This window comes from Thalassophryne amazonica, chromosome 16, assembly GCF_902500255.1.
Source record: "Thalassophryne amazonica chromosome 16, fThaAma1.1, whole genome shotgun sequence".
Classification (NCBI taxonomy): domain Eukaryota; kingdom Metazoa; phylum Chordata; class Actinopteri; order Batrachoidiformes; family Batrachoididae; genus Thalassophryne; species Thalassophryne amazonica.
Window position 1 is genome coordinate 46,244,570 of NC_047118.1, and position 13,853 is coordinate 46,258,422.

At 39.5% G+C, this 13,853-nt stretch overlaps 1 protein-coding gene across 1 annotated transcript in view; it reads left to right on the plus strand.

Annotated features, from left to right (window-relative positions):
• Positions 1-498: 498 nt before the first annotated feature.
• LOC117527897 (inactive all-trans-retinol 13,14-reductase-like) overlaps positions 499-13,853 on the plus strand; it is a 30,340-nt gene continuing 16,985 nt past the window's right edge. The window contains 8 exon segments of the mRNA XM_034190402.1: positions 499-734; positions 3,157-3,339; positions 6,854-6,992; positions 9,585-9,687; positions 10,979-11,053; positions 11,056-11,182; positions 11,269-11,466; positions 12,612-12,731. Of these exon segments, the coding sequence (XP_034046293.1) occupies positions 575-734; positions 3,157-3,339; positions 6,854-6,992; positions 9,585-9,687; positions 10,979-11,053; positions 11,056-11,182; positions 11,269-11,466; positions 12,612-12,731 (1,105 nt within the window). The 5' untranslated portion in view covers positions 499-574.

Genomic DNA, 13,853 nt, shown 5'->3' on the forward strand with positions numbered 1-13,853 from the left:
AGTATTAATAAAAGAATGTATAATATAAGGAATATAGACTAGAAGAATGTATAATAAAAGAATGTGTGATAACTGACATATCCATATATACATAAATCCAACAGTAACCACCAGTGGTCCTGGATGTTATATGAGATATTTTGGTGGAATGGATCGATTAATGCATCAGTCTCTTCACAAGAAATAATCTTGGATTTTTTTCAACATATCTCTGACATCCTCTTTGTTCCCAAGCTTCCCATGGAATGCTGATTGTTCTGATACAGCAATTTAGTTCATGAGAGCAAAGTTAAAGGGAATCTAATTGGTCTTGGTGGTGAACACCAGACTTCAGGGTTATGACCAAACAACCAGCTCTTTTTTCCTTTGGTAGTCACGTCCTTAGTGTGAATAATCTGCTATCTCGTCTGCTCTTTGTGCAGTCAGATTTTCCAAAATCATGTGTTTTACTTTCTTTTTGTTTTTAACCTCAATCTTCAGCATTATCTCCACCCATCACTTCCCTGCAATTTAATTTTGCTGTGTTTCAGTCTTTGCTTTCTAGTATCTGCAATAACTAATAAGGAATTCTGCCATGTGGCTTCAAGTGGTATTAAGCTGTGTGCTGCTGGCATTAGTTATCGTCTTCTTCTTGACCACCGGAAAACGCTACAAAGTGTTTACTGAGAAGTGCCTGAGACCACCAAGACCCTTGGTCACTGACACCAAACAGAGAGATGAGAGACTGAAGAGAGGTGAGACTCAAACAAGTCCTCCTGCATCTACACTCACAGAAATATTTAACCCTAACTTTAACATTTATGTAATTTTATTACATGACAGATTCCCATTTACTTTTTTTAGATAATTTTAATACAAACCTACCCAATAAACCTTACATGATGCATATTCATTACTGTAATAAATGCTATTCATTTGAAATTCATAATCCTCAGCTTTATGTATTTAGTATTAATAAAATATAATTACTCTAAATCAATAATAATGACAGTATTTATTTAAAATACATAAAGTATATTGTTCGAATTGCATAATAATTATACCTATGCCATTTATCTTGTATAGGTAACATGATTATTATGCAATTCAAACAATATACTTTATGTATTTTAAATAAATACTGTGATTATTATTGATTTAGATTAATTACATTTTATTAATACTAAATACTTAAAGCTGAGGATTATGCATTTCAAATAAATAGGATTTATTACAGTAATGAATATGCATCATGTAAGGGTTATTTGGTAGGTTTGTATTAAAATTATCTAAAAAAAAAAAAGTAAATGTGAATTTGTCATGTAATAAAATTACATAAATCTTAAAGTTAGGGTTAAATATTTCCGTGAGTGTATAGGAAATACGCCCATTTCAGTTATTTTATATCAAGTCAGATTGTTTTAGCTGATGTTATTTAAATTTATTTGCAATGTATCCACTTTATTGCCAGTCAAAGTAATTTAAGGTGGAACCAAAGGTTGTACCAACTTCATAACAGATACTGCAGGGAGTCAAATCCTACTAAAGAGCAAAATGAATTTACATTGTAATTTTTTTGTACACAAATGAGGATTTGTCCACCTGGGCTGGAATAATGTACAGAGAAGCTCGCAGGTGCTTGTATGCATCACCTACAGCTTTTTCCGAGCATGACCCAGCATGCAGGTGCCACATTGCTCTGGAAAGCTGGACTAAGCCTGCCATTACAGTATAACATCAGTGTGGACACCTTCAATTTTTTCAAAGATGAAGAATAACTGGTCCTATAGAGTTGCTCTGCAGCAAATTCTGTAGCATGAACCAAATGAGACTCTACAACATTCTCTCGATGGGGCGCCAGTTCACTGTAGGTTACTTCCCCAGCTGAGGCCAATACAGCAGGTACACCTCTGTCCAGCTGAGATTTTTGGCAATGCTGATATCTTTGTAGGAGAACAACATCCAAGTCTTTAAGGTCCTGGTGTTTGCTGTCTTGGTCATGAAACTTGGATGATAACAAGTGACAAAGGTGTCAACTGGATGTCTGTGGTACTAGGTCTCATGGAAGGATCCTTGGGTATCATGGGAATGACTTTGTGTCAAACAGATATTTAGACTAAGATGAGTATTGTGAAGGAGTGTGAGCTTCAACATTTTGGCTATGTGGTGCTTTTCTCTTTGTATTATCCAGCACATACTGTAGGTGCCTGAGTGTTGAGGAACCCAGTGGGTGGATATGTCCAAGGGGACACCCGCACTTCACCTGGCTACAGCAGATGGATGATTATTTAGAGACGTGGAGATGGACTTGTTGTCTGCCTGGTTGGTGGTCATCCAGGAACCAATGCGATTCTGTGATATCATGGATCCTGCAAAGCATGGCACCAGCATATGCTCTCAGACTTGACTTGACTTGAGGCTGGTACCCATTTACAGCTTAGTCAACTAAAACTAGTGCAGCATATAACTGAAACAATCTGTCAAATGGTGATGCAAGCACCAAATTCAGGACAAATAGTCCTTCGACATTACACTTTTGTTTGGCCACTTGAATTTTCAGTTGGCGGCCAGATAGGGGTCAGTTGAAGAATGACACAGGGGTCAAAATTTTAAAATGCTCCAGTCATATTGAAAACTATGCTACATTATTTGTCTGAACATAAAGATTCCAAAGAAGTATAGTTAGGACTGTCTATGACTGAATGTTATGGAGTCATGGGGTAAAAACAGCAAAAATGGTGACAAAGCTCAGTTTCAGTTTGTACAGGGATCAAAGTTAAACTTGCTCCAGTTTTGGTAAAAAGTGGTGTAAATTATTAGTTGAGCTAATAGATTAATAAATGGAATAGTTTTGACTGTGTTGAATGCTTGGTCTGCAAAGTAAAGGTCAAACAATGTCGACGTCCATTGGATTCTATGACATGTGACATATGTTACCCCGTAACATAATAACTAAGCATGACACATCGCGCAAACTATTCCTTCCCATTCATTTATGTGTTTGCATCTGTGGGTAACCACTTATTAAATCTAAGTTTTATCAAATGGACCTTCCTTGAGTGTAGCATGACTTATGTATTTGCTGCATATGTTTGAATAAATTCATCATATGCTGCGAGTATTGTGATACATTTACAGAATCTGAGTTTTAAGATGTAATTTGTGACCCACCTGTAGGGTTTCGCATGGACCGTGTTCCTCCTGCTCTGGACACAGTGGTAATTGGCAGCGGTGTGGGAGGTTTGACAGCAGCAGCTCTTCTGTCCAAAGCCAGCAAGAGAGTTCTGGTTCTGGAGCAACATGATCAGGCTGGAGTTTGCACACACACCTTCCAGAATAAGGGATTTGAGTTTGACGTAGGTAAGATGGAAGCAGTCATAGTGTCCTTCCAGAAACTCTTGTCTCGTTCTAGTTTCAATACTTGTCCTAAGGACAAGGCTAGAAAGTGTTCTCTCCAAAGTGCTGGACAGAAATTTACTTGCATGGCTGGAAATGTTTATCATCAGTGATATTCAATTTGGTTATTAGAGGAAACATGGCACTGATATGTGCATCAAGGGTCCACTGTGTACATATGTTTTATTGATGCATCCAAGGCAGTTGACAGTGGTGAGCACAGCTAACCAAAAAGTTAGGTTCGATAACAGCTAATCAGCTAACTGAAAAGTTAACTTTTATGAAGCTACACCGATAAACCACCCAAAAAATTATTGGAAGCTACAGCTGACCGATAACCTTCAGTGTTGTCTCCAGTACACTTGTACGGAAGCATATTGCATCCACTGGATAAAAAAAAAAAAATTGACCGCTGATCTCATAATTACGAGAAAAGATCTCGTAATTATGAGATCAGGATATCGTAATTATGAGAAAAGATCAGGTGTCTAAATTGTATTATGTATACTTCCGTACTTCCAGTCCCTCAGTAAAGAAGCGGGCTGAGTTCAGCCAATGATAACACACTGCAATCAAACACAAAGTGTGGATTTTCCCCTGAAGTGCTCCTGGATAAATGTCCAAGGAGGAGCACGGGGCATCTTCCAGCTTTCACTCACACAGCCCCACTGACTACTGAAGGTCAAAGCGGGGCTCACTCCCACTCGGGCGCATGCCAGTCTGGATGCACTGTGCCCCACCTCGCTGGAGGAGTTTCAGTCATCCAGGAATAGTTTTGTGGGAAATCCACACTTTGAGTGGTCCGTCATGTGTGATCACAGTTCAGCGTCAGAGGTTTCAAATTGGCCGATTTTCGATTATGACTCGGGAATTCTCATGCTTGTCTTTACCAAGGGACTGGAAGTACAGAAGCACATTGTACAGAAGCGATTTTACATACACACAAAATAAATAAATAAAATAAAAACAGGTTGATTTCGTAATTACAAGATCCTGATCTCGTAATTATGAGATCTGTTCCCGTAATTACGACATCAGGATCTCGTAATTATGAGATCTGTTCCCGTAAGTACGACATCAGGATCCCGTAATTACGACATCAGGATCTCGTAATTACGACATCAGGATCTCATAGTTATGAGATCTGTTCCCGTAATTACGACATCAGGATCTTGTAATTATGAGATCTTTTCTTGTAATTATGAGATCTGTTCTCGTAATTACGGCATCAGTAGTCTTTTTTTTATCCAGTGAATGCAATACACTTCCGTACACTTGCAACGACTAACAAGCTGATTTTGAGTTTTTACACCACGGTCACTTCTAGTAGCATCAAAGGCAATCAAAAATCCAAACAAGGAGTCAGCACTTCTGTCTTTGTGTGCCCTGCCCACTACTGGAAGCTCCTGTTTACTGCATATTTTCTTCTGGCATTTTTACATAAAACAAACACAATGACAATGTCTATAAACCCAGAGAACATATTCACAAGAGCTTTAGGCACAATATACAAAGGGTTTAATGCTGTTGTCCGCATGGAGGCTGATCAGAGCGTCTCAAATGCATTTTTTCTGTCGTGAATGTACTGAAATTACCCATAATGCACATGGACACAACATGTCCACACTAAAACCTTCAAAAATAGTGCATTACTTTAAAACTAAAACATATATCTGATATTTTCACTTTATATAACTTCAGACGTGACCTTAATTTAAATAACTTGTCCGAAATAAATTTGGTTAAAATTTTAACCATAAGTTAAAACTGTATGCTTCCAGATGACTTTGGTGATACTGCCAGCTCATCAGTATGAGGTCAAAAGAAATAATCTTTTTTCTTTTGTTTTGTGTTTTTTTTTTTCTCTTACTCTTTCTCTTTCTCCTTTTTTCTCTTCCCTCTGTGACCAGTTCTCCTTTGCCTACAGAGGAGAGAGTGTTTTTTCCTGGAACTAGCTTTCCTCTGTTTGCAGAGGATAGAACTGTATATCTGCTACAAAACATAACATGTAGGTACTCAAATCTTTGATTTTGATCTTCATAAATGTTTGTAACTGTTAAGCTTTGCTCACCACACCTGCAAAAATATGTTAGCGGTCTACAAATTATCGGACCAAAATTTATCGGAAGATTCGTCCGTTGATGGTTTTCAAAGTTATCTGAAAAGCTAATTCGATAATAAAAACACTAGCTTTGATAATTAGCGGATTAGCGGAACTGTGCCCACCACTGGCAGTTCACAATATCAGTCATGGAAAATTATTTATTAAATTGTTTTCTAGGGTTGTTCCAAAGTATATCGTCAGGATATTCGTGTTTATATTTGTGTTAAATGGAGCAATGTTCTGTCAAAGCTTTTTTTTGTGAGCAATGGTGTTCTTCAAGGTGGAATCTTGTCTCCCTTATTGTTTAATGTTTATATGGACGGTCTCACAAGGCAGTCTGTCTTACAGCCATTCTATTGTCTTGTTGGTAACTCTGTTATCAATCACCTCATGTATGCTGATGACCTGCTAATCCTAAATCACTATTGCACTGGGTTGCAGCAATTAAACGTGTGCTCACACAGTATGGTAATGACTATGATACTAGAGTAATGCCATGGTTGTTAGAGGCAAAAATGATCCACCGTTTAACAATGGGGCATGGGTGGTGGCCAAGTTGTTAGTACACTTGGTTTCAGTGCGGAAGGTTCCTGCTTCAAATCCCACCCCTGCCACATTTCTCCATGTAATGTGGAGTTGCGTCAGGACAGGCATCCGGCGTAAAACTTGTGCCAAATCAACATGCAAATCCATCTTGGATCTGCTGTGGTGACCCCGAGAGAGGGACCAGTGGAATGGTTTTACTATAACAATGACAGAGATGGCTACAGACAGCATTATAAATTATATGTTCAGGCCAGTGCATCGCTTCGAAGTTCAGCATGTGCTCTTCAAATATTAAGTGTTTTTTACTTTTTGAGTTTTGTATACTGCTTATCTTTGGTGGAGTTATAAGAGAAGCGGGTTGCAGAGGCAACAATGATGTAATGAAGCTCCTTCTCCAGGTTCCTATATGGCACAGTGCTAGTCAGCTGTTTGTATTGGTGTTCCGACGTGTCAGACATTATGAAGACAATGAGATTATAAATTTCTGTAAATTTCTGGAAAACTGAATCATAGAGGGATTGACTAACCTCAGGAAGAGCTGCTTTCAGTATTGATCTGCTCTCTGGCAACAATGGTATAATGAGCTTTATACAAACTTTCTATAATGTCTGTTTTGTTGTTTTATATATATATTTATCTGTTTTATGTATTTATTCATTTTATTTATTTTTGCTTTTTTATGGACCCATGTGTGTCTGAAATAAAGTATTATTATTATCATTATTATTATTATTCCCATTCAAAGAACAGCAGTCTCAAATGATTCCTTGTGTTTTTATATTTATAACATTGTCTTAAACTACAAAGCACAAACTTCATCATTGTCAGGTATCCATTACCTGGGCCAACTTCATGAAAACAGCTTGCTGAGGATCGCTCTCGATCAGATCACACAAGGACAAATGCAGTTCATAAAACTGGAAGAGCATTTTGATACAGTGATCCTGGATCAGCCGAGCCATTACAGGTAGGAAATGTCTCACTTTGAAAATTCATGTAATTGGTGTAATCAGCAACCAGCGTTAAATTAAGTGAAGATGCAAATAGAAAATACTGTAAGTTAAGTCTGAGCTAATTGGCTGTTTCTGTCAGGTTTTAGCCCTGGACCTGCCCTGAATCTGGTTTTGTCCCCCAGTCTCTGTCTGTTTCCCTCTCTTTGTCCCTCTGTCTGACCCTGAATGTTTATTTTCTGTTTCTTCCACTTTGGTCTTGGTTTTATGATCTGTTACACTTCAGCCACGTTAAGTTCTGTTCTAGTTTAGTCTCTGCTTTTTATTTAGTCATACTGTGTTATCACATTAAGTTTTGAGGATTATCTGTTACACTTCAGCCACTTATTGAGTTCTGTTCTAGTTTAGTCTTCATCCTTTACTTTCTGGTTATTCAGTCACTGTCTTGAGCACATTTGTAAATCAGGGTTTTCTGTACACTCCTGCCACGTGTTGAGTTCACTCACTTACCAGCACTTTGTCTCGTCCTGTTTTGCCAAGCCGTGTTTTTGACTGAGCTCTGTGTACTGGATCCTGCCTTTTGCCTCAGCCCTGACAACTCTGTTTGCTCGTGTACTGACCCTGCTTGTTTTTGACCACGTCCTCTGTCTTGTCCCTGCCCGGTACTTTTGCTCCGCAGACTGCCTTCCTGTTACTGAACCCAGGCCTGCATTAAACCATCCTTTACGCATACGTCCTGTTGTGAGCCTGCATTTGTGTCCAGCCTCTGTCTGTCTCGCCTCCGCTCAGTCCTGTCAGTTTCAAACTTACTGAAGTTACACATGTGCTAGAATATGTTTTACGGTGCATCCAGAAAGTATTCACAGTGCTTCACTTTTCCAAATTTTGTTATGTTACAGCCTTATTCCAAAATGGACAAAGTTAATTTTTCCCTCACAATTTTACATGCAATATCCCATAATGACCTTGTGAAAAAATATATATAATTTTTTATTTTTATTTTTTTTGCAAATTTATGAAAATTTTTAAAAAAATCACATGTACGTAAGTATTCACAGCCTTTGCCATGAAGCTCAAAATTGAGCTCAGGTGCATCTTGTTTCCACTGATCATCCTTGAGATGTTTCTACAGCTTAATTAGAGTCCACCTGGGGTAAATTCAGTTGATTGGACATGATGTGAAAATGCACACATCTGTCTACATATAAGGTCCCACAGTTGACAGTGCATGTCAGAGCACAAACCAAGCATGTAGTCAAAGGAACTGTTTGTACATCTCCAAGACAGGATTGTCTAGAGGCACAAATCTTGGTAAGTGTACAGAAACATTTCTGCTGCTTTGAAGGTCTCAATGAGCACAGTGGCCTCCAACATCCTGTCTAAACTGAACAATTGGGGTAGAAGAGCCTTAGTCAGGGAGGTGACCAAGAACCTGATGATCACTCTGTCAGAGCTCCAGCATTCCTCTGTGGAGAGAAGAGAACCTTCCAGAAGGACAACCATTTCTGCAGCAATCCACCAATCAGGCCTGTATGGTAGAGTAGCCAGACTCCTTAGTAAAAGACACATGGCAGCCCACCTGGAGTTTGTCAAAAGGCACCTGAAGGACTCTCAGACCATGAGAAACATAATTCTTTGGTCTGAAGAGACAAAGATTGAACTCTTTGGTGTGAATGGCAGGTGTAATGTTTGGAGGAAACCAGGCAGCATCCCTACAGTGAAACATGGTGGTGGCAGACTTAATTATGGGGATGTTTTTCAGCAACAGGAACTGGGAGACTAGTCAGGATTGAGGGAAAGATGAATGCAGCAATGGACAGAGACATCCTGGATGAAAATCTACTCCAGAGCGCTCTTGACGGTTCATCTTTCAGCAGGACAATGACCCTAAGCACACAGCTAAGATATCAAAGGAGTAGCTTCAGGACAACTCTGTGAATGTCCTTGAGAGGCCCAGCCAGAGTCCACACCTGAATCTAATTGAACATCTCTGGAGAGATCTGAAAATGGCTGTGCACTGATGCTCCTCATCCAACCTGATGGAGCTTGAGAGGTGCTGCAAAGAGTAATAGACAAAACCACCCAAAGATAGGTGTTCCAAGCTTGAGGCATCATATTCAAGAAGACTTGAGACTGTAATTGCTGGCAAAGGTGCATCAACAAAGTATTGAGCAAAGGGTGCAAATAGTGTATATATAATAATATATGCACATGGGATTTCTTAGTTTTTGTTTCATATATGTGTGTGTGTGTGTGTGTGTGTGTGTGTGTGTGTGTGTGTGTGTGTGTGTGTGTGTGTGTGTGTGTGTGTGTGTGTGTGTGTGTGTGTGTGTGTGTGTGTGTGTGTGTGTGTGTGTGTGTATAAAATTGCAAAAATTAAAAAAAAAATCCTATTTTCATATTGTCATTAAGGGTGTTGTGAGTACAATTTTGAGGGGAAAAAAATTACTCCATTTTGGAATAAGGCTGTAACATAACAAAATGTGGAAAAGGTGAAGCGCTGTGAATACCTTCCGGATGCACTGTATTTCTAAACTCTTAAAAAAATATTCTACCCTATGCAAATAACTTTTCTTTACAGCACTGCATTGTACTTCTGCTATTTTCAGGGAATATCATATCCATGCAGGCAAAACTAAGATGGCATCCAGTATCAAGAAGCAGTTCCCAGGGCAGGAGCAGGCTATTGATGAGTTCATGAGACTGATGAAAGTAAAGCTACATTGTGTTCTTATGTGATTGTTTTGCTTTATTTGTTTATTTTATGTTTCTTTGTTTTCTTTCTGTCTCACATAATTAAGATACCTTATGGTGTCCCACAAGGCTTAGGTCTGGATGTACTGCTTTTCCAGTTTTTTTCCTGGAACATAGCCTTTTGCATGGACTTTGTCTTGTTCCTTCTTTTCATCTCTGCTGGGTTAACATTTAGCCACAGTCCAAACAGAGTTAAATATACTCTATCACAGTGATAAATCAACTCTATCACAGTGTAAAATCAACACTGTCCATTTGATCTCACCAACAGACCACATTTTGGGTGTTTCATAACAGCAGACCTTTTTTCTGGAAGCAGTTGGTTCATTTAGTGTCTTAAGTGCTTCAAAATAGTCAAACTTTTTTGGCAGTTGTTTAAATTGCTGTGTTGAGCATTTCTGAACCAACTGGTTGAAAGAGCTGTGTTTTGTTTGTTTGTGAAATATGTTTAAACACAAAATCCACCTCTTAGTTGTGCCTAACAATCAATTCATAGTCCCTACCGATTCTTTGCATTGATGCTAAATAGACCATATGTGTTGTGATCATGATTTGGCCTCCTATATCATCTTTTCTAAAACTGAACAAGACATCCAAATGATTGCCGTCTCTCCCTTCTGACAGCAAATGTTTAATCCTTGCTTGATATTATCACTTGATTTCACTGAAGTCAGAGATCTAACATGTTTATTAGAAGACACAATTCTTTGTAAAAAAAAAAAAAAAAAAAAAAATCATGTTTCAATATCAGACTGGTGTCCTGTCCAGAGTGTACCCTGCCTCACACTCTATGACTGCTGGGATAGGCTCCAGCTCACCATGACCCTTAATTGGACAAAGTGGGTAGAGAAAATGGATGGATGGATGGATAGATGTTTCAGTAACTCATCTAGCTTCAGAGATATGATCATTAATGTTTTTAAAAACCTTCATCTCCAGGTTGAATGAACCTTCATAGGACCTGGAGATGAACCTATATAGCGAGAAGATGTTCCATTGAGCGTATCCACTACATTTGATGGAAATCACTCTTTGCTACTCAAAGATATTTGACCAGACAGACAAACAGACAGACATGATCATTACAATAACCTTTTCCCACTTCACACTAAGGCTAAATACTAAATTTAACACAGCTTTATGTTGCTTTTGAAAAGTATATTTATTGGAATTGCTACCATATAAAAAAAACGATGGCAGTGCGTCTATATTTCCTGTATGATATTCACAGTTGTGTCTCCTCTTGCAGCTTTGTTCAAAGCGAACACCACTTATCGCAGTCTTGAAGCTCATCCCCTTCTGGCTTGTTAAATTCCTAGTTAAATTCCTAGGACAGGCATAATACGTCACATATCTTCAGTATTCCGCCTGGCAACAACCAGCCATTCAGAAATAATGTCCCACCTCACAGAGGAAAAGGATCTTCAGACACTCTCTGCTTACCTGTTCTATGGTCCCATACCCACACAAGCACATGAACATGTCTGGAACACCAAGCCCAAGCGTCAGCCTATACCCACATACTTTACTTTATTTCAGGTGTTCCTCCTAAGGAGTCCAGTTTTCTCATCAACGCCCTCCTGCTTCAGCACTATAAACGTGGTGCTTACTATCCACGTGGGGGTGCCAGTGAGTTTGCATTCCACATCATCCCCACCATCCTGCAAGCAGGTGGTGATGTGCTGGTCAGGGCTCCAGTACAACGTATCCTGGTCAACCAGGAAGGAAAGGCCTACGGTGAGGAATATTCTACTGTATCTACAGAACACTGTATCTGGCATGCAATCATGCAGCCCCATCCTTTCAGAATCTACCTTCTGTGTCCACTTTGACACATCTCAAAGTATTTAAATGGGTCTTAATGTCTTGGGACTGTCCGCAAACAAAAAAACATGAATTAAATGTAATTCAATTTATTTCATTTATATAACACCAAATCACAACAAAGCTGCCTCAAGGTGCTGCACACAAGTAAGGTCTAAGCTTACCAACACCCAGAGCAAGTACGCAGGTAACAAGGAAAAACTCCCTCTGATGATTTGAGGAAGAAACCTCAAGCAGACCAGACTCAAAGGGGTGACCCACTGCTTTGCCATGCTACCGACACAATTGACAATACAAATATACAAGAAATTTTGGGAGTCCATGCTGGTGTCCAGGACAGGAGGTTCATTACAATGAACTTATTTCTAAAACAGTCTGAGAAAGATTTTTTCCTTTAATGCCAGCGTGGCCTGATGGGTGATTCTTAGACTACGGGCACTTATTATGTCCTTTGATCATATTGTATGAAAAACAGAAAAAAGGGGAAATTTCACACTTTATAGTTATCTTTACAATGAAAAGTGTGTTACAAAATTTGTTCTAGTAGTCTATGATGACTTTTTCACCTTTTTTCAGCATCATTATATGCAAATATTGCCGTTTTGTGCTTGTCCCACACTCAGACTTTTGATCTTCAATGATAAAAATGAATGGTAAAGAAACTTTTTTTTCTAATGTTTTAAAATATCTCTGAATAAAATATCAGTAAAATAATCAAAACATAATTGGGGTATTCAATGTCATACAACTGTTGTGATTTTTTTAAACAAAATGTAGTTGTCCCACACTATTGCCGTAATTTCCACCACAACACTGTAATGTCCCTTTAAACAGTTTGTATGAAAGATTGTTTGGGTAGTTTCTATGGAGATAAACAGTGACATCAGAGCACATGTATATAGCGCCAAATCACAACAAACAGTTGCCCCAAGGCGCTTTATATTGTAAGGCAATGGTGTGGTGGAAATTACATTTACAAGGCCAGCAGTGCCCATAGTTAAAGAATCACCCTGATATGATGCATCTTATGGGTTTAAAATAGCTTCTTTATATGGCAGGTGTCACAGTGCTTAAAGGACAAGATGAGATTGAGGTCCATGCCCCTGTTATTATCTCTAATACTGGAATCTTCAACACTTTCCAGAGGTTTCTGCCCCAGCACATACAGGACACACCAGGTAACTCAACAGCCTTTGTTTGATTTCATGCATCTTATACATCAGGTTTTTGAGCATGCAGTGATGTTTTATCTAAAACTTCATGGAGCTGCTTCAGATTTCACCTGGTGACCACTCAGGAAGATCAGTCATCCAACCTTATTTACCTGAAGTAACCATGTAAACACACTTTGTGCGTTTTTAGGAATCTGCTAGCTTAGCGCAGCTACTAGCTCTTAGCCGGTTTAGCATGGCGGCTTCTCCTGTCTCTCCCGCGCTTTACTGCTCTGGGTGTGAAATGTTTAGTTATTCCTCGGCCTCCTTTAGCAGTAATGGTACTTGTAATAAGTGTAGCTTATTCGTAGCTTTGGAGGCCAGGCTGGGCGAATTGGAGACTCGGCTCCGCACCTTGGAAAATCCTACAGCTAGCCAGGCCCCTGTAGTCGGTGCGGACCAAGGTAGCTTAGCAGCCGTTAGTTCCCCTCCGGCAGATCCCGAGCAGCCGGGAAAGCAGTCCGACTGGGTGACTGTGAGGAGGAAGCGTAGTCCTAAACAGAAGCCCCGTGTACACCGCCAACCCGTTCACATCTCTAACCGTTTTTCCCCACTCGGCGACACACCCGCAGAGGATCAAACTCTGGTTATTGGCGACTGTTTTGAGAAATGTGAAGTTAGCGACACCAGCAACCATAGTCAATTGTCTTCCGGGGGCCAGAGCAGGCAACACTGAAGGAAATTTGAAACTGCTGGCTAAGGCTAAGCGTAAATTTGGTAAGATTGTAATTCACGTCGGCAGTAATGACACCCAGTTACGCCAATCGGAGGCCACTAAAATTAACATTGAATCGGTGTGTAACTTTGCAAAAACAATGTCGGACTCTGTAGTTTTCTTTGGGCCCTTCCCCAATTGGACCGGGAATGACATGTTTAGGCGCATGTTCTCCCTCAATTGCTGGCTGTCTGAGTGGTGTCCAAAAAATGAGGTGGGCTTCATAGATAATTGGCAAAGCTTCTGGGGAAAACCTGGTCTTGTTAGGAAAGACGGCATCCATCCCACTTTGGATGGAGCAGCTCTCATTTCTAGAAATCTGGCCAATTTTCTTAAATCCTCCAAACCATGACTATCCAGGGTTGGGACCAGGA